Here is a 24,606-nt window from a genome sequence, read left to right on the forward strand (position 1 = left end):
TTGTAATAATGACGATGTTTCTGTCCTTTTTTATTTCGTTTTGGCGTCAAAAGCCTCCATTGTTGTGAGCTTCCCGTGATGCATCCGTGCGTACTTCAAGCGCAAAACTTGGGTGGAGGTAGCGCTTGTCTATACACTGTTTGAAAGTGGGCGTTTTAGAGGGTCTAAAATTTTGTGTGAGTTGGTCTTTACACGGATGTTATCCGCATGTTGCCCAGTGTCCCATAAAAACTCTACGTTAATACAAGTTTTGATTTGGAGAAAATCGGTAATGCGTGGAGAAACTACAACATGATTTTTAATGTTGGTGCGGTTGCAAAAAAATCATTCAGTGCCCTACCTTCATGTGGTACGCGAGGGACCTGAAGTGTTTTCCCAATTTTCTCGATGAACTAATCGAAGCATTTTGTTTGTATTTTTTAGATATTAGGGACAGGGTGTGGGTAGGTTATGGAGCTTTTTCTGCCCATAAGATCAAAATTCGCAGAACTTCAGAACTGCGTCAAACAATGCATTGAAGCCAAGATGCAGTATAGGTGGCGTCATGTTTTAAATGTAGACGCAGCCATATAGCAATCAATTGCATACGTTTGGAGTAAATTATATGTATTAATTGCCTTTTTTTTTTTACAATTTCAGACATTTATCCTGGTTTATATTACATGCCGGATCAATCGCGCTGCTTCCACCTACTTCCGTATTATTTGGCTTTTGCCCATTGAGATGTGATATTTAATACATGATTATAGCACATGCGCATACAATTTTTTGTGCATAAATGTTCAACTGGTTTAGTGGAGTTAAACTACCCCCAACTCCTCACCCTGCTATAACGCCTCCTGAGCGAGAGTAGGTAAATAAACAGAAAATAAATTGAGGGTTTTACGTATCAGAACAATGATATGATAATGAGGCACGCCGTAGTGGGGGCACCGGATTAATTGTGGTCACCTTAAATTCTTTAACTTGCACCTAATGCAAGGTACACACAGGTAAATAAATGAATACCTACATAAATATTTAGTTTTGCTCATGGCTGCTTTTGGCAAAAAGACTGTGGTATAGAAGTTATACAAAAATAAAAATTGAATTCGGGGGTTTTAGGTGCCAAAACCACGCTATGATTGTGAGGCACGCCGCAATGGAGGACTCAGGATTAAGTTTGACCACCTGGCATTCTTTACCCGCCGTGCTTAATTAGTGGCTATGGTTTTGGGCTGCTAAGAACGAGGTCGCGGGATCGAATCCCCGCTGCGGCGGCCGCATTTCGATGGGGGTGAAATCCGAAAACACCCGTGTTCTTAGATTTATGTGCGCGTGAAAAAACTCCAGGTGGTTGAAATTTCTGGAGTCCTCCCCTACGGCGTGCCTCATAATCCGAAAGTGGTTTGGGCACGTAATACCTCACAACTTAACTCTTAGGGGGGATTCTTTAACGTGTACTCAATGCAAGGTACGCAGAGGTAACTAATATAAATACATGCATAAAAATTTAGTTTTACTTATGACTGCTTTTGGCAACAAGTATGTGGCATAGGAGTTACATAAAGAGCGATAAAGTGCCTGAGAAAGGCTGGCGAGGTGTCGTCCTAAGCCCCTGTACTCGTCCGTACTCTTAGAAACCGTCGGCTATCAAGACTTAACGGAAAACGTATAACCGCTGTGCTATCGACTAGGCCCGCGCCTTCTCTCCCGTCACGCCCACATCAGCACATATTGTGAAGTCATATGCGTATAACTACAAGTGACTGTAGATGTCAAAACGGACGGCACCAAGAAATGCTTGCAGAACGCAACTAATCAACCATTTATTGGGGAGGGCGCGGTCTTCCTGCCTTCCAGACAAGCGTAGTTATGGACCGCTCGTTGATGACCTTCTGGACGCTTCCTTCGCGATACACGTCTTTTATCTTCAGCGTGTATTTCTTGTCGTCTCTGAAAAGTGCAAACGCAAAGTTAATGAGTATTACGTCACTATCGCCAAGAGATAGCGGTTTGATGCAGCGACAATACGTATGTTCGTTATATAGGCAGTCCAAAGCAAATGTCGGCACGTTTAAAAATAAGGTCACAAAAGGCAGCATGCATTGAGGAAGATGTGATCAAACGTGCGTTACTATTGGTACACTTTCAAGCCAGCGTTTCAAGTTGCGATTAAAGAACGTCATCTTTAGAGTGCCTAAAACCTGGAGCCTACACTGCGGCCACGAAAGTGTGCACTTTGTGTCTAAGAAGCAGAACTACACTCCTAATGAAGTTAGCCTAATTTGAATGTATAGAGGATTGATAGCTCATAGATCGATATTTTCATAGATTTATAGCACCGCAAGGGAGCCTCGATCTCTGCTGTACTTTTTTTTTATTACGACATCGAAGGTACTGGAAAATTCAGATGCGTGTAGCAGTGGTGACATCGTCGCATATTCTGGCCCAAAATTTTCATCTCACACCTGTCTTAGCGGGCTTGAGCAAGGAACCTTCAAATAAGCGCAGCGTCACTGAGAAAGGTGAAGGCAGCAGCGAGAAATGTCTAAACTGCAATACGTAAACTTTGTACTCTTTTAAAGCCACTGTGCTCTAAGAAGGGTCACTTTATCCACTAACAGCGTTGAGCATCTCGGTCCCAGATTGGATTTATTTATTTATTTATTTATTTATTTATTTCCTTTAGTTTCTAGCTAAGATGGATGTATCTCGCTCGGAAAGTATCTACTGCCAATAAGTTTTAAGCATCGATGTTCGTATTGCGGCTTTAATATGGCAAGGAAAACTAAACCAGGCAGCATTGCGAGAAGCAGGGTTAGGGAGCGGGAATATATTTAATCGCTTTCGTCATGGTGCTGCAATGATTTGTATTTGTGGTTGATAGCATTACAGCAGAGTTTTATTGAGAAATAATTCTAGCTTATATGTTGTTATAACTACGCTCCTCTGCGGTTGTATACTGTAAGAGCCTATACCTAGGTTCCTATATAGCAGTTTTCACTACCGAACGCTAAAGCTATGTTCCCACACCTTTGTCCACTGCTGCCTCTTGAAGACAACCCTTTCGCAAGTCGAATCTTTTTCAGCCAGACCTTTCTGAAGGAAATGGTTTTGTTAAATTTTTTGCTCACTGATACCTTGCGCAACTACATACGAACCAATAATAGACAGCAGGAAATATATTTGTTGACGATTGTGACTATAAACAATCTCAAAACATTAGGCGTTGAAGGGGAGAGTCTCTAAGGTTCAAAACCGAGCCATCGATGTTTGGAGACAGTCTACAGGCAGCTGGAATTCATTGTTGTTGATCTTTATCTCTATTACTTACTTGTTCAGGACGATCACAACAAGTTTGGAATCCGGCGTAACAAAGGCAATGTGCTGGAGATTTTTCGCAGGCGTGTCATGGGAATGCGCTTGCTTCATATGTGACTCAACCCTTGTAGTGGACATTGGAAGGAATTTGCTGTAAAAGAAAGAAGGTATTCAGTAGATTTACCTCCATCTGCAGTCGCCAATGAAGGGGTTCACAATTACAGTCAATTCGACCAGTTATAAAAAACTTGGCTAGTTTACAGCGTTACGCGACGTGTCCAATTGCCTGATTCAAAGCTTATTTGCACCAATTTATTTATTTTTTTTTCTGCAGAAGAAACACCTATAGAAAAGCACGGTTCTAATGATCTAAGGCTGCTAAGAGGAAAATTTTTGCTCCAACAGTAGACAGTTGAGACAGCAAAATAATTTGATTGCGTATCAGAATCACATTAAAGATGTCGTGTATTCCCGAGGTGGTCCACTTTAGAAATTAAGAGCGCGGAAAACACAGATACGGTAACAAAGACGAACACCGCAGCTTTTCTGTGTGACGCTGTGGTATTCAGCTCCGTCTGTTTGTCAGTGTATTTCCCACTGTTACTTTTGTCAATGCAGTTGTAGTAAGAATCAACTCTCACAATAGTCGTTTGGTGAATGGATAAAAAGACTTTCCGTTGAGCTTTTCTTTAGAATTTATTGTCAGTGAGTTCAACGAAATGTTGCCTAGTCCAATGGCCCGTTTGTGAACAGGTTATGTGTGTGCGTCGGTATGTGACGTTCCCTTAAGTGACGCTTCTAGAAAAAAAAATTGCGCTCTGGTATTTTTTGTATATAGGCTTCTTTCTTTAGTGATAATTTTTATAACCACAAAGGTAAGAAAAGGTATTTAAAAAAATTAAATTATGGGATTTTACGTGCCAAAACCACTTTCTGATTATAAGGCAGGCCGTAGTGGAGGACTCCGGAAATTCGGACCACCTGGGGTTCTTTAACGTGCACCTAAATCCAAGGACACGGGTGTTTTCGCATTTCGCCCCCATAGAAATGCGGCCGCCGTGGCCGGGATTCGATCCCGCGACCTCGTGCTCAGCAGCCTAACACCATAGCCACTGAGGAACCACGGCGGATAAAAAGTATTTCAATGCGCGCTCCATCATCTATCATCCTCTTATATTTTCGTACGGCGGCACAAGGTTTGGCACGCCCTCCCTGTTGATTATTGCCGCGTGAAAGCGTCGAACCAGTGTGCGACATCATCGGAGAAACGTCTACGTCGGCTAGAGGTTTAATTATGGAAACGGTCACATCATTAAAACCACTATTGACAATGAGCAATCAACGAGAGGCTCTTCCTTTCAAGCGCTCAGCGAAGACTAACGGAGTACCTGAAATGTCCCAAAGCGTAGTACGTTGGCTGCTTGTAGAACTCTTGAGCAGTGGCGTTGACGATGACGGGTGAGTCGGCGGACTTTTGAACCGAGCTAGGGCCGCCTTCAGTGTTTAGGGCGAGGTTCCAGTCAATCCAACCGTTAACCCAATGGTTGAAGTCCTGTAGGTGAAATATAGAAGTAATGATCAAAATGAAAAAAAAAAGAAGACAGAGGAATATCGAGGAGGAGAAAGCAACAAGTTGTTACTCTTGATATAATAACTGAACTTACAAAGGAGCGGACTTGATCAGAAAAGCTAACGTATTGTGAAGTACCCGCCGTGGTTGCTCAGTGGCTATGGTGTCGGGCTGCTGAGCACGAGATCGTGGGATCGAATCCCGGCCACGGCCGCCGCATTTCGATGGGGCTAAAATACGAAAACACTGGTGTACTTCGATTTAGGCGCCCGTTAAAGAACCGCAGGTGGTCGAAATTTCCGGAGTCCTCCACTACGGCGTACGTCATAATCATAAAGTGGTTTTGGCCATAAAACCCTATAATTTAATAAACGTATTTTCACGTAGTGGTGACCGCGAAGAAAGCAGCAAAACGGGAATTACGAAACTAGCGCTTTATTCAGCGAAGCCGGGCCCCGAAAAGCAGGCTACACTCAAAGAACGGCGATAGCGGCGAACGCGGTCGGCGATCGTCGAAAATCTCATCTGCCGGTCAAGCACGTAGGCTTTTATACATCAGTCTCGAAGGTTCCAGAGTAATCGCTGGCGCCCGCGTGTCTTTCACACAATTCACGTCGCACAAGCAATAAGATTACGCAAGCTTCGATGACAATGGAACCATCAATAGCATTCGAGAAACTTTCGATACATGTGGCTACGTCCCGCGTTGAACGATAACATTTGTTAGATGGTGAAAAGCGCTCGCCCATAAAAGATAATGAAGCCCATAGGTCAGTATGGAGCCGGTGACCACTGACCAGCACCAACCGCGTGGAGCGCATTTCAGGCGCCGCAGTAACGTATCTATACGTTTAGCCGCGCAATACACGTGCTGTAATCAAGGCTGAGAATACATCAGTGTGGCCAGCCAATTCAACCACCTTTAGCTTAATCCAGCCTCTACAGTGTCTTGGGCATTCCGTACTCTAAAACCATACGTGCTTTACCCTTCAAATATGTAGTTAAATACTGGCACGTCTAAAAAATAAAACAATCTGCACGCGTAAGAAAAGCATCCATTAGGGCCAAGCTGACCATTCCAATCGCGTATAAATGATAAAAGCGTAACAACCCCTCAGTATAACTTAGTTAGCTTGAAATCATGTTTTTTTATTGTCACCAAAGTTTTATATAGAGACGTGTAATATAAAAGATAGCATAATAGTTTATCCTTTCGGAATCACAACCGAATTTTCAGCAAAGCTACTTCTTTCGAACAGTTGCGTTAAGAATCTAATTTGCCTGTAATAAACCCCATATTTGACGACACGTTGCCTTCTCTCCATATATATATATATATATATATATATATATATATATATATATATATATATATATATAACACTCTCAAGCGTTTATCCAGTGCTTCGTTACAAAGGCAGTAATGCATCCGCACACATCTTACTTCGCAAGAACATTTGCCTTAATTTTTCCCCCTGTTTTCACTATATTTGATCTCGATGGCATTTACAGTTAACCCAGGGCAGCTGGTTGAATTAAGCGCCGTTCATAAAGCGCACCTAGAACGCTAAAGGGTGCTTGCGCAGCTTATTGCAAAAGCCGCAATTATTATAGAACATTGCGTACAATCACCAATAATCTAACCCTTAGTTCACAAAATATAATGAAAGCGCCTTGTTGAGTTCTGCGAGGACGTCGGGTAAACGTATTATACCAACTTCATGAAAAGCAAGAAAAATGGGGGAAATAAGAGGGTTCAGCATTATTTTCAACGCCCCTAATTAAGCCAAAAACGTTAAATTTTTGTCTATACCATACACTTGAGGTGCCTCCCTCCTTCATTGCCACGAAGTATAAACTTGGTGTACAGTAGAGTTTCCTCAAGACGTATTGAAACATAGCAGATAACGACCGCATGACACTTCAAGCACTTGCTTAAGAAATATTTCGCAAAGGCTGTATTTGATCCATACGCATTTAAGGTGTCCACAGTGGTTCACCATAGTGGTTCCTCTATTTTCACTAAATTTGGTCGCTGTGGCATTTGTATTTATGCCAGGGAAGCGTGCTCAATTTTGCGCTGCTAGTAAAGCCCGCTGATAACGCTCCGGAGCGTTTGAATACGTAATTTATTGCAGAAGCCACAATTCACCCAGATACTTTGATACCTACCTACACATTATTCGTAACGTGCACGGAACTTTAACCAAATATATAGGAGGTTTCTAGTTTATTTCACCAAGGACATTGGCGAAAATAACTAACACCATACAATGACTGGAAATGTGCAAAAAATGGGGGTTCGGTTACTAGTTACAATGATTCTGATTAGGCAAGAAGCGTTAAAGTTTCCCCTGAACATTACAACTACCATTACCCCATTTAAACCGAATTTGAACAAGGTGTCATGTACTGTTCTTTCAGGACTCTCGCAAACATTGCGGATAACGGCAGTATGACATTCTGGAACACTTGAATAAGTGATTTTTTCCACAGGTACTAGAGTACAACGAATAAACATTTATCGTACTACGCCCGAAACACGCTTTTTTATTCAATGAAATACAAACAACATGCCTCGCATACATAGTTCGCCGAAGAGAGCGGAAGAAACAACTGCACACTTCAAGTAACCCATGTAAATTGCGAGAAAACGAGTATTCAGTAATTACGTTCAATTCACGCAATTAACCCACGCACTTCGTACTTTCGGTACACGCCACCAGTAGCATGGCTGCTATTATATTTAAATAGGGAAATGTAGCTGTTATTGATCCTGCCAGGGCAGTGGGGAAGCTTCGTAAACTTTTCACATAACGTCTATAAACAGGCCGAAAACGAGGGCTTATCAACAGAATGCGATGTCGGGGTAGGTGGTTCATGCTTGAAATGTGGGTTTTGGCGCCGCAAAACTAAGTGGAAAAAGAAGGGGCAAGAAGAGAGCCAACTTGCGACTAAATTAATTACACACTGCAGAAACACCCATATTTTTTTTACAAAGAAAAAGGGGGATGCTTCTGTAAGTGTCCCGTCGGTCTCAATGCAGAATAATGAGTGCCGATATTTAGATTCACTATGGTGATTTGTATTTTTTAGTCTTGATGTAATGTCTTGTCGGTTTTCAGGGAGATAAAGCTGTATTTTTTTACACGTGTAGTGTATTGGATGCTTGTGCTAATGTCAATGTTTGTGTAAAACATGGGTGTCTCTATTTAATAAATTCAGTTGCAAGTTGGCGCTCTTTCTTTCTTCTTTCCACTTAGATTTTTCTTCTATTTATGGGGTTTACGGGCCAAAACCACTATCTGATTATGAGACATGTCGTACTGGGGGACTCCTGAATAATTTGAACCACCTGGGATTCTTTAAAGTGCACCCAAATCTAAGTAAGCTCATATTCTCGCATTTCGCCCCCATCGAAATGCGGCCGATGTGGCCGGGGTTCGATCCCGTGACCTCGTGCCTAGCAGCCCAGCACCATAGCCACTTTGCATACACTTGCTTTGGCTGCATCAGAACCCACATTTAAAGAGCTTATCAATATTAATTTTGCCTCTAATAATCCGCACACTTTGCAGTTTGCCTGCCAATCAACGTTTTCCTCATTGCCTGAAAACTATAAATTTCGTGAGTGATCTAGCCTTTTCACAAAACCGTGGATACCGGCATACAACGTTTTTGAATGCTTCCAGGCGCTTTAACTACTTGGACGCAAAAGTTCTTTCTAAGCATTTCGTAAATAACGCCATGTCAAATATAATTTAGGCTTCATATTTTCAGCCTTGGCGTCAATTTTAACGTTCATTAGGCTGAAGCATCATATGGATAATCTGCGATAGTTGTGTAAATGTTCTTTTGCCCCAGTGAAACTTTATATCGATGTGTGTGAGAACCGCTGACACACTACTATGCCGTACTTGGCGCAACAGCGGCAGCTCACCTCGATGACGTGGCTCGCGTACTCCTCGGCGCGCTCCCAGCTGCCCAGCATGACCTTGTCTTCGGGCTTAGCCGCAGAAACAGCGCTGGCTTGGGTGCTCAAGATGAACTTGTTCGGAAAGTTGTCGTGCACGTGGTCAAGACCAGCGGGACTGACGGATTTGTCCGAGTAGCGGTGGACGGCGACTCCGCGTACGTACTCGGCCGCCTCGGTATCACTCAGCACCTGCATGGTAATATGCGCGTTTATTAGTTTCAGAAGTGCAATCGCTCTCTCAGTGCAGATCACAGCACGGGATAACAGTTTACTATGATCGTTGCGAAAGTCCCTTGAGATCGTGTGCATGGGCTCTGCGTGTGGGAGAGTCTCTTTCTCTCTCTCTTGCTTTTCCTATCCTTATACATTCCTCTCCCTCAGTGCCAAGTGTAGGGTAGGAAATAATATTTTTCGTTCTGGTTAACCTCCTCCCTTTCTCCGTTCTTTCCCCATCTGTCTCTCGCGGGGCACAGCCTTTAGTACAAGTTCATGTGTTCGTGAACGCGTCATATTTGCTTATTTGTTAAGAGGAAGCTTAGTCGAACACATAGATGTGCGCACAGGTGAAACCAGGCAGACTATATGGCTCCTCGGGCCTGCTTGGTAGGGGAGACGGGGGAGGGAGTGCAGCTTTAGTTGGAACTCATAAGTTTCTGTAGTTGAATATAAATCAGGAAGAAACTCTGAGTAGCATGCTGCCACACTGTACTATTTAACTAGTTGGAATCGCAACGCGAGAGCAGAGTTGTAGCCAGATATTTGTGGAGGGGTTGGTGGGATAGAAGCCTCACCTGCCCCCAAACCGAGGTATTATTTTTAACATCAGAGCCAGGGCCTGGATAAAACCGGAAGCAAGGTCTGATGAAAGCACGTTCCGTTTCCCAAACACCTGCGACGTTCCTGCCGGAGACGGTCTTTCGAGGAAACTCTGAAGAAAGGCCTGAAGTACACGCCGTTTAACAATCGAAAGTCATGCGAGCGGTTGGGTGGACGGAGCAAGATAGCCGCAAGGCTGGAAAGTTAACTAATGAATGTTTGTTAATTACCACGTATCACCCGTCACCCCGTGGTGGCCACCACTAACGGCATGTATCCGAAGGAACCGTCCTTTTATTTCAAAACGGCTATTCTTTAAATATTGCTTAATGTCCTCGCAGAAACACCCTGTACATGGGCGGTACTAAAAGCTGTTCACTATGATGTTAGGCTCTTGAAATTTGCACACGTCACTGTGGTGAACACATATTCGTAACTCGCGTTGCCGACGCAATTATTATGTAAAATATGGTTCGAGTTCTGTTAGATTTAAGCGCCCTGTCAGATGAAGAGCGGCACGGTTGCTTTCAACGCCAGTTTTCCGCGGTATACAACTGAGTGTTTCAGTTGTTCTTGACCTCTAAGTTACTGGTATTGCAGGTAGGCATTATAAAATGTAAAAATAATAACATAAAAATGTTTTTAACTGCGTTACAGGGTGATCGCCGGCACTGTAATACACCCACCACATTTGACCACTCCGGGAGATTGTCGCTACTGTCGTCGAAGATCAGCAGCTGAAGCACGTCCGCGCCGTAGCCGGCCTCATCCAGAGCAGGCCCCATGTCCAGTTTGATGAACTCCTTCTGAGTTTGCGCCGTAAAACCCAGGGCCGGCCAGCTAACGGTGGGCGCAAAACCTGTCGTCGGTTCGTTCTGCGCCGTCACGCCATAGAAACGAATGCCTTGACGCCAATATTCCTGCAAAAACCTGGAATCACCAGTGGACGAAGAGAGAGAAAAGAAGGTCCGATTCTATTACAAGGCATGTTTTAACTCTTTCAGACTATTAAAGGACAATGACAGGGCAATAATCATGTTTCTTACACGGGAAGAGGACGCGCGTACTGCACCACTGCTCATTTTCACGACAGGCTAGCTGTATATAGCACACATTTGCGCGGCAACACACGCGCGCACGCACGCGCTAACTTATCCTTACTGACGGCCTGCTCGTTTTGAGAGCATCATTTGCAAGTTTGTTCGATCAATAGTATTAGATGTTTCACATCAACCCTACTGAAAAAAATAAGGAAACCGTATTCCGATAACGTCACATGACGAAACTTGCCAAGGTTGACATAATCACATAAGGGGCAAACTGGTAGGACATAAGCGGCAAACGGGATTTTGTATGGTATCTTATATCTTGCATATCGAATTATCCGATTAGTGAGTCATATGAGTTTTTTTTTTCAACAGGGCCTAACATCCATGATAGTTACAACAAAGTTCCATCTGGAGAACTTCAATTGCAAGAAATGTACGAGCAACGATGGGTCTTTGGTTTTTTTGTATTGGCCAGACATTGTGACGGTTGGCGTGATTCAGCGTCGGGCTAGGAATGTTTTGTAACTATGACACATGCTTAACTCGAACCGATGGCGCGTCGCAGTCCAAGGTAATCACGCGTAGGAGGTTTCCTTGCTAACTTTTCTTTTTCTGTGCGTGCTTCACCTATATACTGTAAACAAAAACGCGAAAAGAGAGTAAACCGCTGGTCCCGTAACGCATTCTCGTTTCTGGGTTTTAACCAGTTGGGTTAAAAATTTACTGCTCTGCATGCTGACCGTGTTTTTGCATGTAAAAACGGGATATAGAGAGAGTCAACTTTTATTGATTCCAGCAACCGCGAGGGCTGAAGCAGCCTTCCTTCCCCTAGCAGACAGCCGATATCCCCTGGGTCTCAGCAGCTGCCTCGGCTGGCTGCACGTCCCAAAACTGACCTCGCTGGTCTGAGCTGAGCAACCGGGTCTCCCACTGCTATAGCGGTTTTGAATTTAAAGTCCCTCGAAAGGAGCCACCGTCGAGCATGTGCATAGAATATGAGGCAGAGTCGCTTATCATCATCATCATCATCATCATCATCATCATCATCATCATCATCATCATCATCATCATCATCATCATCATCATCATCATCATCATCATCATCATCATCATCATCACCACCACCACCACCACCACCACCACCACCACCATCATCATCATCATCATCATCATCATCATCATCATCATCATAATCATCATCATCATCACCATCGTCGTCGTCGTCGTCGTCGTCGTCGTCGTCGTCGTCGTCATCACCATCATCATCATCATCAGCCGGGTTACGCCCACGGCAGGGCAAATGCCTCTCCCATACTTCTCCAACAACCCCGGTCATGTACTAATTGTGGCCATGTCGTCCCTGCAAACTTCGTAATCTCATCCGCCCACCTAACTTTCTGCCGTGCCCTGCTACGCTTCCCTTCCTTTGGAATCCAGTCCGTAACCCTTAATGACCATCGGTTATCTTCCCTCCTCATTAGATGTCCTGCCCATGCCCATTTCTTTTTCTTCATTTCCACTAAGATGTCATTAACTCGCGTTTGTTCCCTCACCCAATCTGCTCTTTTCTTATCTCTTAACGTTACACCCATCATTCTTCTTTCCATAGCTCGTATCCAGGGCATTGTATTGCCCTGGATAGAATCTGCCGCAGGCCACCAGTTTAGGATACATGTTTGTTTGCAGGAGGCGCCAGGCTATACCGCCTGTTTTTTGGTTAGCTCGGGATGAGCTTGCGGGTACTGCGCCCTTCACAGCCCATGGTAATAGGTGATTTCTATGAAGCTGACCATGCGGTCTCCTCTTGTGGCCGGCGGGGCTGTCTCACTTGCTTGGCGTGTCAGTATATTTTTTTCAACCGTGTGAAGGTTGTTGGGGAGGATAGTCGGACTATTTCTTTACTCCTGTCACGAAGCCTTTGCGGCTATTCCCAAGTGTTAGTCCTGAGAGCTCACCGGTTGTGGTGCCAAGTGTCGTGTTTCGAGAATATGTCGCCTCATCTTGAATCTGCGGAATTGTATTTCCTCGTAGCGTAGGAAACAAAGACGACAAAACGCCGCGATGGCTGGCTTGCTACTCCAGCTCGAGCTTCGGCGGAAGTGAAACAGTCGTACTGCTTGCATGCACGCGTAAACAAAAAAAAATACGACCCTGTTCAGTATACAGCTTTCACAGCTTTCACAACTCAACAAACTGACAATCATAAATTGTTCCGTTGTGCGCCCAAACAACGCTTACGGGATACGCGCTGCCGTACGTACTTCTCTTGGACCACCGCCGAAGTCAACACAGCAATATTTTGGCCGATACGCCGCCACAGCGTGTTTTCGGATAGCGTGACCGTGCCTGTTGCCAAGTATAGGTCTAACTGGAAGGGACCTTGTCAGGGCTTGCGGAATACGGTGGCAGTATTTAATCACGTGATTTTGAGCAAGGCTCTATATCACGTGGTTTTAAGCTCCTTATGGGTATTTTCTATTTAAAACTCCGCACGTCGTAAAGTCGGCTAATGACATCCTTTTACTACGTTTCTTAAAGGTGGCAGTAAAAAGGATGTAATGTGGCGCATTTTACTCCAGCATGATAGAGTAATTTTTTAGCACTAGGGAGTTTTCAAAAACCCCAATTTATGCAAATTTTTGCTAACACAGTCAATATGCTGCTCGCGCACGAGAAACAAGTGTTACGAGATTGTTGTGCACTGCACCTGACGTAATACTTTGCCCATGACTTGTAGTAGGCGCTTCCTGGTTCGCCTATGAGAACACCTCCACCTTCGAGTGTGTTGGAGGTCTTCATCCAGGCTGGACTGCTCCAAGCGCTTCCGATCAACAGCAAGGGCCCAGTTACTAGCGACGTGGCCCTTTTGATGTACGGGATCTGCAATAAACAGGAAGATAGCAATGTACTCGTATGTGCAGAATTCAGCGGTCTTGGTTGTTATTTTCCTGGAGCTGGGCGTACTTTCTTTTCCAATTTTCATTTCTGCCGGGACACTGATTTTTTCTTTCCCGTCACTATATTTTTCCACATGAACCTTCACCGGCATTCTTTTTTTAGACTGACAAATTTTTTTGCGCTATACCATATCAGTATTTGTTTTTCTCGGTGAATATTTGATGCACTAATCTTCTAGACGCTTAAACGTGCTGCACAAATGCCAGATGGTGCTCTTCAGCACCTTACTTGCAGCCAATACACAGAATAGTAAGTTTTTCGAGCATCTGTCTTGGAAGGTCACAATATCATACCGTGATGTGACTACGCAGGAATCAAGAGTGAGTGCATTTGACTACGCAGGAATCAAGGGTGAGTGCATTTGATATTCGCACACAATTATAGAATGATGCATTGTTTGTAAGACTATCTGGTTACATAGCTCCAACGAATAATGCAGAAGAAAATGCCTAGGTAGGCACGACGTCTCATTATTATCTCATACTCATTCATCTACTAAAGTGGATATACCGCGAATGCTGCAAGGCCCGAGTCGGGGTTTCTCGATCTCGCTGTTTTCCGCTTCTATTTCTTGTGTCCGCAGACAAAACGGTAAAAATAAAAATCATGATTACTTTGACGGCAGGCTCATGTGTGACGTTCACCTCACGAGGCTGTTTGCATCGGGGCGCATGTAGGGACCATAGCAGCGCGCCGATCGCTGCCTTAGCGCTCTGGTAAATTTGCTTTCACTGAAATTTTTTTAGTAAAACCGAATTCCGAAAGAAAAGAAACATTTCGACGTACTTTTTTTTTCGGTTTCAACCGAGAAGGCTGAACCGTAGTTGTGTCATTTTGCGTTGGTTGAAGTGAAAGTTATTTTTCACTAATCCTAAATGAAAGCCTGTTCAATGCAGGCCGGTGCCAAGATGCAACCACTCACAATTCCATGTGACCACGTGCGTTAGGATGTGCACTACATACTAGAAGGATGTGGACACTTTCGAACGGCTTTTCCCTGTCAACCCTGTTTTTAAAGAAGACACAAAACATAGATTTATATTTGTATATATGTACATCTACATTTATGTATGATACCAGTAGGTTGTTCACGCCATAACTTGCTGAAACCGCGGGAATAGAACTGCTGTTTTTCCCAAGGAAGTAGTAATTATTTGGCAGCTTCATGTTTGTTCCACAACATAGCATAACAGTTGAAAGAAACACATTTTCCGGGATTCCCCCTTCTATATAGTTGAGTTGCACTCTCCCTGGCAAAGGTATTTTGTAAGTGAAAAAGTGAAGCGAGTGAGCCTGCAATGTATTAATTTGTTGCCAGAAAAATATTTTACCAGGTCAGTCTGACATGAAGAAGTGTGGGCAGGTGTGCCTGGTTGCGTGATTAATAACTTCATCTTCATGACAACACAGCGGTAAAGAAAGAGCCAAATCTCCACACAATTTCCTGCACACACACACATACACACACACACACACACACACACACACACACACACACACACACACACACACACACACACACGCACACGCATATATATGTATATATAGACAAGTGCAACCGCAGTTTCAATGAAAACATCAGGGGAAAATGGCAGTAAGGCACGTTTCCAGACAAGGATTCAATGAAATCAGGACTACGATGCATAGTCATTTTCTCTTTATTTCGTCTTTAAGTGATTGTCTGCGCCAGAGTATTGTGCGTAACCACGAAACCTCAACTAACCAGACAGGGAACTGTATTGCTATTATTAATTTTCTGGCTGTATTGATGTATACAGACACCAGGACCACGTAACCCAAAGGGCGCCAGTGCAAAAATGTGGCGTGCAGTGTATGGTCGCACGCAGCGTCAGCGAGATCCCTCTGCAGGGATAGTGAACACACCAGAAATGTTATCGAAAACTAGCCGACGCTTAGCAAACTACGAAGGGCAGAGCAGAAGCCGAAGGAGCGAGCACTGATATGTACATACATCTATTAGGCGTCACTCTGCATATACCCTAAAGTACGTAGAACTCGGATTCAACTTAAGATTTGGAGCCGTGGGAGGGCTGAGTGAAAACGGGGAAAAGCTGGAGCCGAAATTAGCGGATCCTGATCAGTAATTTGCACGCTTTACCGAAAACAGGTTCACATTTTTTTGATGCAAAGCTTTTGAAGAAAGAAAGCAGATTGAAAATAAAAAAACAAGGAGGGATGGAAATAGATGAAGGAAGGTTGAGGAAATCCACGGAAGAAACCAAGAAGAAAGAAGGGAAAAGCAGGTTGCGCCTCATTTCACTAGTCCAGGAATGGCAGCTGTATCAGTAAATATGCTCAGGCTTGCGGGCTGAGCTCCACTTTCCGGTCGGCGACTTCCTAGGAGGAGAAAGCAACACACGAGCGGGATAGGAAAAGTGCGATGACGTGGTCGACGAGTGCATTTTCTTTTATCAACGCTTGTGATGAAAAGAGGTGCTGGTTGACAGCCTGCAGAGGAGACGGGTTTTCCGCTTAGCAGGGTTCTCGGGATAGAGCTAATGTGGCAAGCAGAGGGATTCGTTGGACACCGCCACACTGCTTATATCAGAGACCCGCAGTTAAAATGTTTACAGGCCCTGCTGTTGGTTCATTGACGTTGTGCTGAGTGAGACTGCATACACTCACACGCAAAGCGAGTGAAATTATTTTTATGCGAGACAGCCCAACCTGTATACCGAAACGGCGTCCTGCACTTGAAACTCGCCGATTGTGAAGGGACTATACGAAGTCGCCGATTCTCTCTATTGCTTCCGGCCACTTACATATACTCATTCGTGCACTGCTTCTGCACGATAACGTAGTGGCTTCTAAACTTCTTTTCTTTATCTTTCCAACAATGAGACCCTATTGTACTAAATACAATGATATAATCGAATGACTACTACTACGTGATGACTAGTCGTTGGAATAAATATGTATTCCAGTTTTGGGGCTGTTAATAACTATAAAGCGGGAAACACGTGAAACGCATTTCAAACGTTGTTTAGGCACGCCGCTACCTCGTCTATTTCACGTGATATAACGTCCACGCTGTAATGCCGAATGGTTTCTTCCCACGTTGTTGAAAGCGGTAGGTATTTGAAATGCGTTACCTGCGTCATTACAGCATGTACATTGATATAGGCGCGACAAAGGTACGTTGATGTCACGCGGAAAATACGTCGGTGCTACGATTCGCATCGATAGTGCAAAATCGATCAGCGAACATTGCACGTTGCATGAGGCCACATTTTCCTATATTCTGTGGCCAGTCTGGATAACAGTGTAAACTAGTTTTCGAGAGTAATCTCACCACTTGCCTGAAGGAAAAGGCTAATGTGCTAACCCAGTGAATATGAGCCGAAGTTTTCTTTCTAAATTTCACCTTCAAACCAAAGGATAATCTGCGCTAATTTCGGAAATATGGGCTCCCCTTTTGGGCTGAAAAAGGATAACGAGCCGTGTGAGCTGAGTGTTGGTTTGCCTTCGCATGGCAGTGGAACTGTTTCCGTTAGCCGTCAAATCATTGCGCCTCTCTCCTTCTCTTTTTCTCTCCAGATTCCCTTCCCCACGCAGAGCAGCATGTCAGCGATGTCTATATGCCGGCTAAAATCAGTGCCTTTCATTAAAGGGTTCTCTCTCTCTCTCTCAAATAACTAGCCAGATGTTAGCAAACTCTGTGACATCATGGATTACGAATTTCTATAAGACGTTCCACCGCTAAGCTTCAAGTTTGGGCCTTTTGTTTGCACTGAATGCATGCGCTCTTTCAAAATGTCACGTCTTCGCGACCGCTCTAATGCACCTAACGGAGCATTCGCCATGTGTAAAGCGAGTGCCTTTGTCCGCCTTTCTTGTGTCCGTGGTTATTATTGCGCTAAGCTTGTTTGTTCAATTAAACAACAGCTTGTCATTATCATCCAAGCCCTCTAAAGTGATGGATAAGTTTTCGTTCCACTGCGACCATTTAGTGCAACATATACCGCCCGAAATACTGCTAGACTTCCTGCGCGTAAAACTACATTTGCTTGCTCTCTCCGCCCTGTTCTCACTTTGGACAAAGCTTTTCGCTGGCCTAGAGTGCCTTAGAGTTTGTGTCATGCAAGGAAAAAGATAGAAAAGAAACGAATGAAGGAAGGAAGGAAACAAAAAGGAAGGAAAGAAAGTATTTCTATGCCATATCTGCCAGCACTTAGGAAGACCGTGTAATGTGTGTCGTCGGTGGTAAGGACAGCAGAGTGCACATCAAAAGGAAGCTGAGTCAGACGCGGCCAGGTCTACAAACAATTACATTGAGTTATGATAATGTTTTCAGATTACATTGCCCCGTTCAGCAACACTGGGGATGATTTGCAACAAATGATTCAGGACCTTAACCTAGAAAGTGTAAAAGTAGGGTTGAAGGATAATGTGCAGAAGACGAAGATAAAGTTCAATAGCCTGGCAACGAAACACGAATTCATGATCGCCAGTCAGCCTCTAGAATTTGTGCAGGAGTACGTTTATCTAGGTCAATTACTCCCATAGCTCCCTGACAATGAGAAGGTAATTCACCGAAGGCCAACAATGGGTTCGAGTGCATACGGCAAGCATTGTCGAAAACTGACTGGAAGCTTACCACTGTCGTTGCAAAAAGAAGTGTACAACCATTGCGTTCTGCCAATGCCAACTTATGGGACAGAAATTGGATGGTTAACGAAGAAGCTCCACAAGAATAGTTTACGACCTCGCAAAGGACAGTGGAACGACAAATTGTAGGCGTAACGTTAAAAGACATGGAGACAGCGTTTTGGATTAGAGAGTAAATGGAGGTAGCCGGTATTCTAGTTGACATAATGAGGAAGAAGTGGTGTTCAGCAGGATATGTAGCGCGTACATTATGTAACCTGTCGACCATTAGAGTTACAAAACGGTTGCCAAGGGAAGGAAAGCACAGTCGAGGATGACAGAAAATTAAGTGGGGTGATGAAATTAGGAAATTTTCAGGCGCAAGTTGGAATCAGTTGGCGCATGACAGGGGTAATTGGGCATCTCTGAGGAGAGGCCTTCGTCCTGCAGTGGACGAAAAATACGACGATGGTGCTGTTGACGTTAAGACTGACCGTGTGGCCTGCGTTGAGTTGACCTAGGATATGCATAGTTGGCGATCGTTCATAGAAAATAATGAACAATGCTAGTGATATCTTGGCTCAAGTATAGATGAGATCTGTAGAAGTAATAACATTCACAATGGCAACAAGGCACAAGAATAAATACATAAATCACATGTACAGTACTCAGCAGAACAGTAGAACATGACTTAGGCGTGCAGTTTGTCTAAATAACCTAAGGATGATTGTCTAGATGACTATGCACCATGCTGATGCGGCAGTTCAAGTTTTAGCATAGCTTGAAGTTTAGTGCAGCGTGCATAGTTACCTTGAGATCCAGATCTTCCTGGGCGAGTGTGAAGTTTGTCAGCTCCAAGTCACCGGGGCTGTCGTCGTAAGTGTACTTGCGTTCCGAAAAGTCAGTGCTCGCCAAAGGTACCCTGCCCATGTTGTACGCAATACCTGTAGCCACAAATACATGCTCCAGTAAGGCTCTAAATGGTGGGAAATGGTCACAGAGGTCACTGGTTCTGAGGACTAGATTTGCTGTCAAGACACGAGTCATCCTACGGAATAAATTCAAAAGAATTAATCTTTGTTTACAAACTCATTGTGGTGCGACTTGCCTTTGCCTTTTATATTTATATGTTCGTGGATGTACAGGACTGTGCGATGTGGATTTCTCACCCTGTGACGTCGTTTCTTTCATTTTTCCTACTACATATCTTTTATGTTGTTATTTCTGCTATGAGAAAAGGAGTAGCCGTCACCATTATAGTGTGACACCTCTTTCTTTTATTTTCATTTCAATAAAAATATAACCGTTAGCCCCTTGAAGGAGATAAGTGTATTTAGATTCATGTGATAATTGCCAACAGGTTGAAACAAAATATCGTTGGTAAGGAGTGAAGTAGACGCCGTAGCTGGGATTGTCAGTACCTGGCATGAAAAAATGCTACATACAGAATTCTGTCCTGTGGTGCGAAGTTGACTGACACGCACGATTTGGTGGTCAGCGCTAAATTAGGTTCAAATAGATTTTGCAATCCCAGAACTAATGAAAAAGTGGCAGGCGGAAGAAAAAGATTCATGAATACCGTGAACACCGGTTACAAAAGAATTGTCACAATCAAAACTCGCTTTCTCGAGATGGCTTCCAGTTGCCGGAAAGAATTACGGTGACATCAAGACGATGTCGCGAGTGTACCCGGGGTACCGATAAGAATTTGCATCTTATATACCAAATGTTTCCCACACTAGGCGTAGATCCTGGAATTTATGAAGCTACTTGATATTTTGGCCAGGTACTCGCGTAGTGCACGCCTCCGTACCTGGGCTCCTGCTGAGGTAGCTAGAAATTTCAAGTTTTCTAACTGTATTTCTTCACTTCATATCATTCAGTGACAGTAATCTACAACAGGAATGGCGCAACTTATACTTCAGGTATGAAGAATATGAGGCTATTTCAAACGAGTACGCTATTTCCCTTCTGAAGTATGACAGTTCACGACTACTGCTTCGTCGACTGCAAACACTAAAGAGAGCATAATTGGGCAGGCTTTCTCCACTCCCCGTAGAGATGCTCCTCGCATAATTTTCGTTTTGTTTCTGATAGGCTATTCAGTACTGTTTATGTAATTTGTGCAGTTTTCTCAACTGGAACCTTACCGTATACGGTTCAATTAAACTATGCGTTTTCATACGTCCAGCTTCTCATGAAAGTTATCGACGCATACTTTTATATGCTTTAGAAGAACGCTAATCAGTTCTCTTTATGCCGAAAATTTCAAGAAGGCTTTAGGTTGATTAGGCTAGCAGATGGCACCATGAGACCTAATTATTACAGAATTTGAAGCACTGGGAGCTGGTTAGGCCAGATGCCGATGAGTTTATTCCAGAAGCGGTGGTTATTTCTCTAGATCTACCCTTCGGAACATAAAAATTTTTCTTCAACTTCAACGTATACTTCTTTAGGGAAACGAATTGAATCCTTTAGTAGTATTAAACTGCGGTCACATGGACGGTAACGTTTCCTTGCACGAAAATTCCTCCGCCTTGCAGATTACGTGTTACAGCCAGACCGTGCATTCTTTCTATGTACTGCTTGTTCCTAATTATGTATGCGTTTCTATTGATGACTTTTGTCTGCAGATACTGAGTAGACCACTGTGTTCTTTTTTTAATGTCAGTACACCAGCGTCAGACTCAAGTTCCCAGCAGCATCCAGCACATATCCCTTGTATTTGAGTTACCTTCTTTTCCGTAGTAAGACTTGATAAGATCGTCTTGCAACTTTTCCGGGAGAGATTTCACATTTATTCCGGCGGCGTCGGTGAAGGCACCTCCGAAGCCGTACACAATTTGGTACGTTTTTGAAGAGTCCAACACGAGCAGGAGCGTGTCGTTGACACTTGTGTCTGTCAAACGAAGAAACGGTGAAGGAATAGGTATATATATATATATATATATATATATATATATATATATATATATATATATATATAGAGAGAGAGAGAGAGAGAGAGCAAATGATAAATGCAAGTAGGGAGGTGAACCAGGACTGAACCCGGTTGGGCACCCTAGGAAAAGGGGATAGGAAAGGGAAAAGGGGATAGGTAGGCCAGTGTGTGCCAATATGTCCTTGAAGCTTCAGTAGTAGAAGCAAGCATTTGGGCTTGAGCATTTCGCTTTAACGTTTTCGGAGCACTCTGCTCGCAAAGAAGCATAACTGCGCCTGTTTTATCCTTGTCATGCTGTGCCAGTTACTTGAACACGACCATTTGAGAGAAGCTCATGCAATATATCTGGAGGTCATGCATGAGTTCAGTGACCCTCTCATAGTTTCAATTAGGTAACCAGCTACGTAACTGATTGTGATTTATTGCAAGAGGGGAGTTTGTTCAAGACCCCTACCCTCACTTTAAGATCATCGTTGTAGCCTGTCGCACCCTGTCGTATTGGGTAGCGTACAGTGACTGAATGGGCAGGAAACATTGGAACTGAATAGAGAGGGAAATATGTTAAAAGGAGAACTGACCTTGAGTCGGCGCCCTGCTCAGAGGTATGCTGGTCTTGGCCAAGCGTAGGCCGTCCTTGCTGCTCTCGAACGCGAACGCTGACCCACTCGGCGGGAGCCCGATGTCACCGGCGAAGTCGCAGTACGTCACGTTGCAGACGCACACGACGCTGCCATGACCATAGTCCCTTCTTTGGCACTCGGGCGCCACGACTATGGTTGAAATACGTCGTCAAATTCGTAGACAGTGGTTTTGGACTCTTAACGGCGCTCTTTTGTTCACAATATTGCTGTGCGTGCACGCAAAGTGTCGGTCTGAGAATAAGAATGATGAAGCATTGCAAAAGAAAAGTTCGGAAACGCTTGATTTCAAATTATTGTTCCGTGTGAAAGCGCGTGATTAGGGCTGGTATACAGACAGCAAGGCGTTCGTAAAATGAGGATGGATCAGCAACCCTTCCAAAGGAGACCATTGCTGGAGTTAAGATTTCATATCTGCCGGCTAGCAGTATAGAATTTTCCTTGAAGTTTACCGTTTTGGGAACTGGTTCTGAGATTTTACAGATCTTGCGTCAATTTTTACAAAGATTAAATTCTGTTCGCGAAAACGTTTCACTCGTCGGTCTCCCACAGCATCCTTTGAAGTCCGTGAAAGGGCATTAGAGGTGTGCTTGGTTTGAGCAACATTATACAGACAAGCCAGCCGTGCATGCGAAATAGGCAACAGCAATGTCCTTGAAAAAGTCGGTGTTATTAAAAGCAATGCGTTGCTTGCCAGTCTCTCCTAATGCGTGCAATTACATCTTTACAGCCCGAGATTCCCTCTTCGCTATCTTGTCTGTAGAAATTTTACGAATTTTGAAGTTGTCAGTTATTTGTTATATACACTGCAAAGTTGGTCGAATTTCAACAGCGCCTCCTCCCGTGGCATAAGCAGTTTTCCATGGGAAACTATTTTACGCTTACCTGGTATAAGAGCTGCGACTGCAGCTAGGGCGATTAATAACTCGCTTCCCATTTCCCTTTAGATCTCGGAAGCTTTGAGAGTGCACAAGCTGAAGTTGATGTGCAAACTGTATGGCTTGCTTCCGAGAGCTGCTGTACTCGAGTGAAGCGAGTACACAGGCTGGACTACAAGGAGTGGCTCCTGGTGCACTACTGGATGGAGCTGCCTCGCGATGCACAGGACAACGTTGGACACCTGCTCAGCAGAAAGGCGAAAAAAAAAAAAATATGTCGTGCGTGCGCAGAGATTAGACGAGGAAGGCTTCCGTACTGTCTCTGTAAAAGGAGCAGCGGTGTTGAGCGTTTGGTCAGCTGAAACGCAAGAAAGCTACGTTGCGCGTAGTCGCATGATGGAATAGATTACGACGGACTGCAGTTTATGACACGACCTCGAGAAGTCGACTAGGTTTTCTGTGGGTTTTTTAACGCTTGTGATGAAAAGATGTGCTGGTTGACAGCTTGCAGAGGAGACGGGTGTTTTTCAATAAGCAGTGTTTTCGGAAAATATCGGGAAAGAAGCTGATCCGGAACACTGCGCCGGAGCTGCGGCTGAGAAGCGGCGACGCAGAGTCGAGGATACCGAGTTTCAGACCAGGGAACGCGACAGTCGGGACCTGAACGCTCGACGTCGCCGAGAAAGCGATCCCGGCTGCGACCGCTCGAAAACTTTCAGCGTCAAGCCCGCCGAGACAACAACTTAGCAGAACCTTCCATAACCTCGGAAAACCTAGAAAAGACTTAGCCAAGCCTACAAACAACTTAGAAAAACCTAGCATAACCTCGAAAGACCTACAAACAACTTAGGCAAGCCACGTAAAAGCTAAGTGATCTGAAGCTCCGCTGTTGACTCCAGCCTTGCTCCACTAGCGCAAGCTGCGCACGTTTTTTCTCTCGTTTTCTTTTATATACTGGAATAAACACGTTCAGAAGTGCGAGCACATCGCACGAATAAGAAACATTTAATATATCACACAAATTTTAACAACGCATGCTCACATGATAAGACTGTGCTTCAACTTTTTTTGTGTGTCTGCAACGCATGTCTGCTATGGCGATGGTCTGAGATCATGTTTCTCCAACGAGGACACCGCAGGTGACATAAAGTGTAGGACATAATTAAAAAAAAAATAGATGCGGCCACAGGTGTACTTAGTTTCTGCAGGGTGCTCCCATAGACGACATGATAGTATTCATTTTTCTGCGTAGTTTCGGCGTGTTAGTTAAACGATCAGAATGTCTTTTGTCAGTTTACTCACATTTGCTTTCGTCGATATTCGTCATTGTAACTATCAGTTTTGGTGTTTTTCCTCTCTGTCATCGTGCTTAGACAGATGATGGCGCTATTTCATGCCGCGTCACTGCAATAAAATTTTACCTTTGAGTGCAACGTAGTTAGAAGTGTACGACCAAACAAATCGTCCACAATTGTTTGTTGCGTTTCCTGTTGGTGAAAGTGCACTTTCGGACGCGTATTCCAATGTCGCTGTTTGTGTCATTGTGCAATATTTCGATCGATCCCGCGCCCGCTCTGCTGAAGCTATACTTATCCGATATCGTTGTTGACGCTATTCTTGAGCTCACCTGAAGCCCGTCTTGAACTTCGTGCTAAAATTTAGATTGAGCGAAGGTCGTGCCAACTTGAGCGAGAAGGTGCGCTTAGCCACAGTTTAAGAACGATCACGACGATTGCTGAATTTTACGACGTAAAAGGACGCCCTAAAAAATTGAAATCGCATGTTTTCTCTTGTTGCGCTTTTTACACATCTGATGCCGCTAGCCTTTTCCTGTGAGGTGTTCCATGAAAGTTTAAATGCAAGTTTAAA

General features: G+C 44.1%; 1 protein-coding gene across 1 annotated transcript; it reads right to left on the reverse strand.

Moving 5' to 3' along the window:
- Positions 1-1,798: 1,798 nt before the first annotated feature.
- LOC126542344 (putative glucosylceramidase 4) lies at positions 1,799-24,064 on the reverse strand. Its single transcript, XM_055077395.2, has 10 exons — positions 24,040-24,064; positions 21,800-21,991; positions 21,015-21,179; positions 19,091-19,224; positions 13,422-13,594; positions 10,352-10,595; positions 8,814-9,038; positions 4,692-4,855; positions 3,317-3,454; positions 1,799-1,935 (listed from the first exon to the last, which is right to left on the reverse strand). Exons 1-10 carry the CDS (start codon positions 24,062-24,064, stop codon positions 1,809-1,811), a joined length of 1,587 nt encoding a protein of 528 aa, XP_054933370.2. The 3' UTR covers positions 1,799-1,808.
- Between the last annotated feature and the right edge of the window lie 542 nt (positions 24,065-24,606).

The sequence above is a fragment of the Dermacentor andersoni genome, chromosome 2 (genome assembly GCF_023375885.2).
Source record: "Dermacentor andersoni chromosome 2, qqDerAnde1_hic_scaffold, whole genome shotgun sequence".
NCBI lineage: Eukaryota > Metazoa > Arthropoda > Arachnida > Ixodida > Ixodidae > Dermacentor > Dermacentor andersoni.

Excerpts from the sequence above, each read along its gene's own strand:
- LOC126542344 (XM_055077395.2), bottom strand. The coding sequence starts at position 24,064 with ATGACGAATATCGACGAAAGCAAAT. Across the intron at positions 9,039-10,351 it reads TCCCGGAGTGGTCAAATGTG|GTGCTGAGTGATACCGAGGC; the intron begins GTGGGTGTATTA and ends ATTACCATGCAG. Across the intron at positions 1,936-3,316 it reads GTTGTGATCGTCCTGAACAA|AGACGACAAGAAATACACGC; the intron begins GTAAGTAATAGA and ends TGCACTTTTCAG.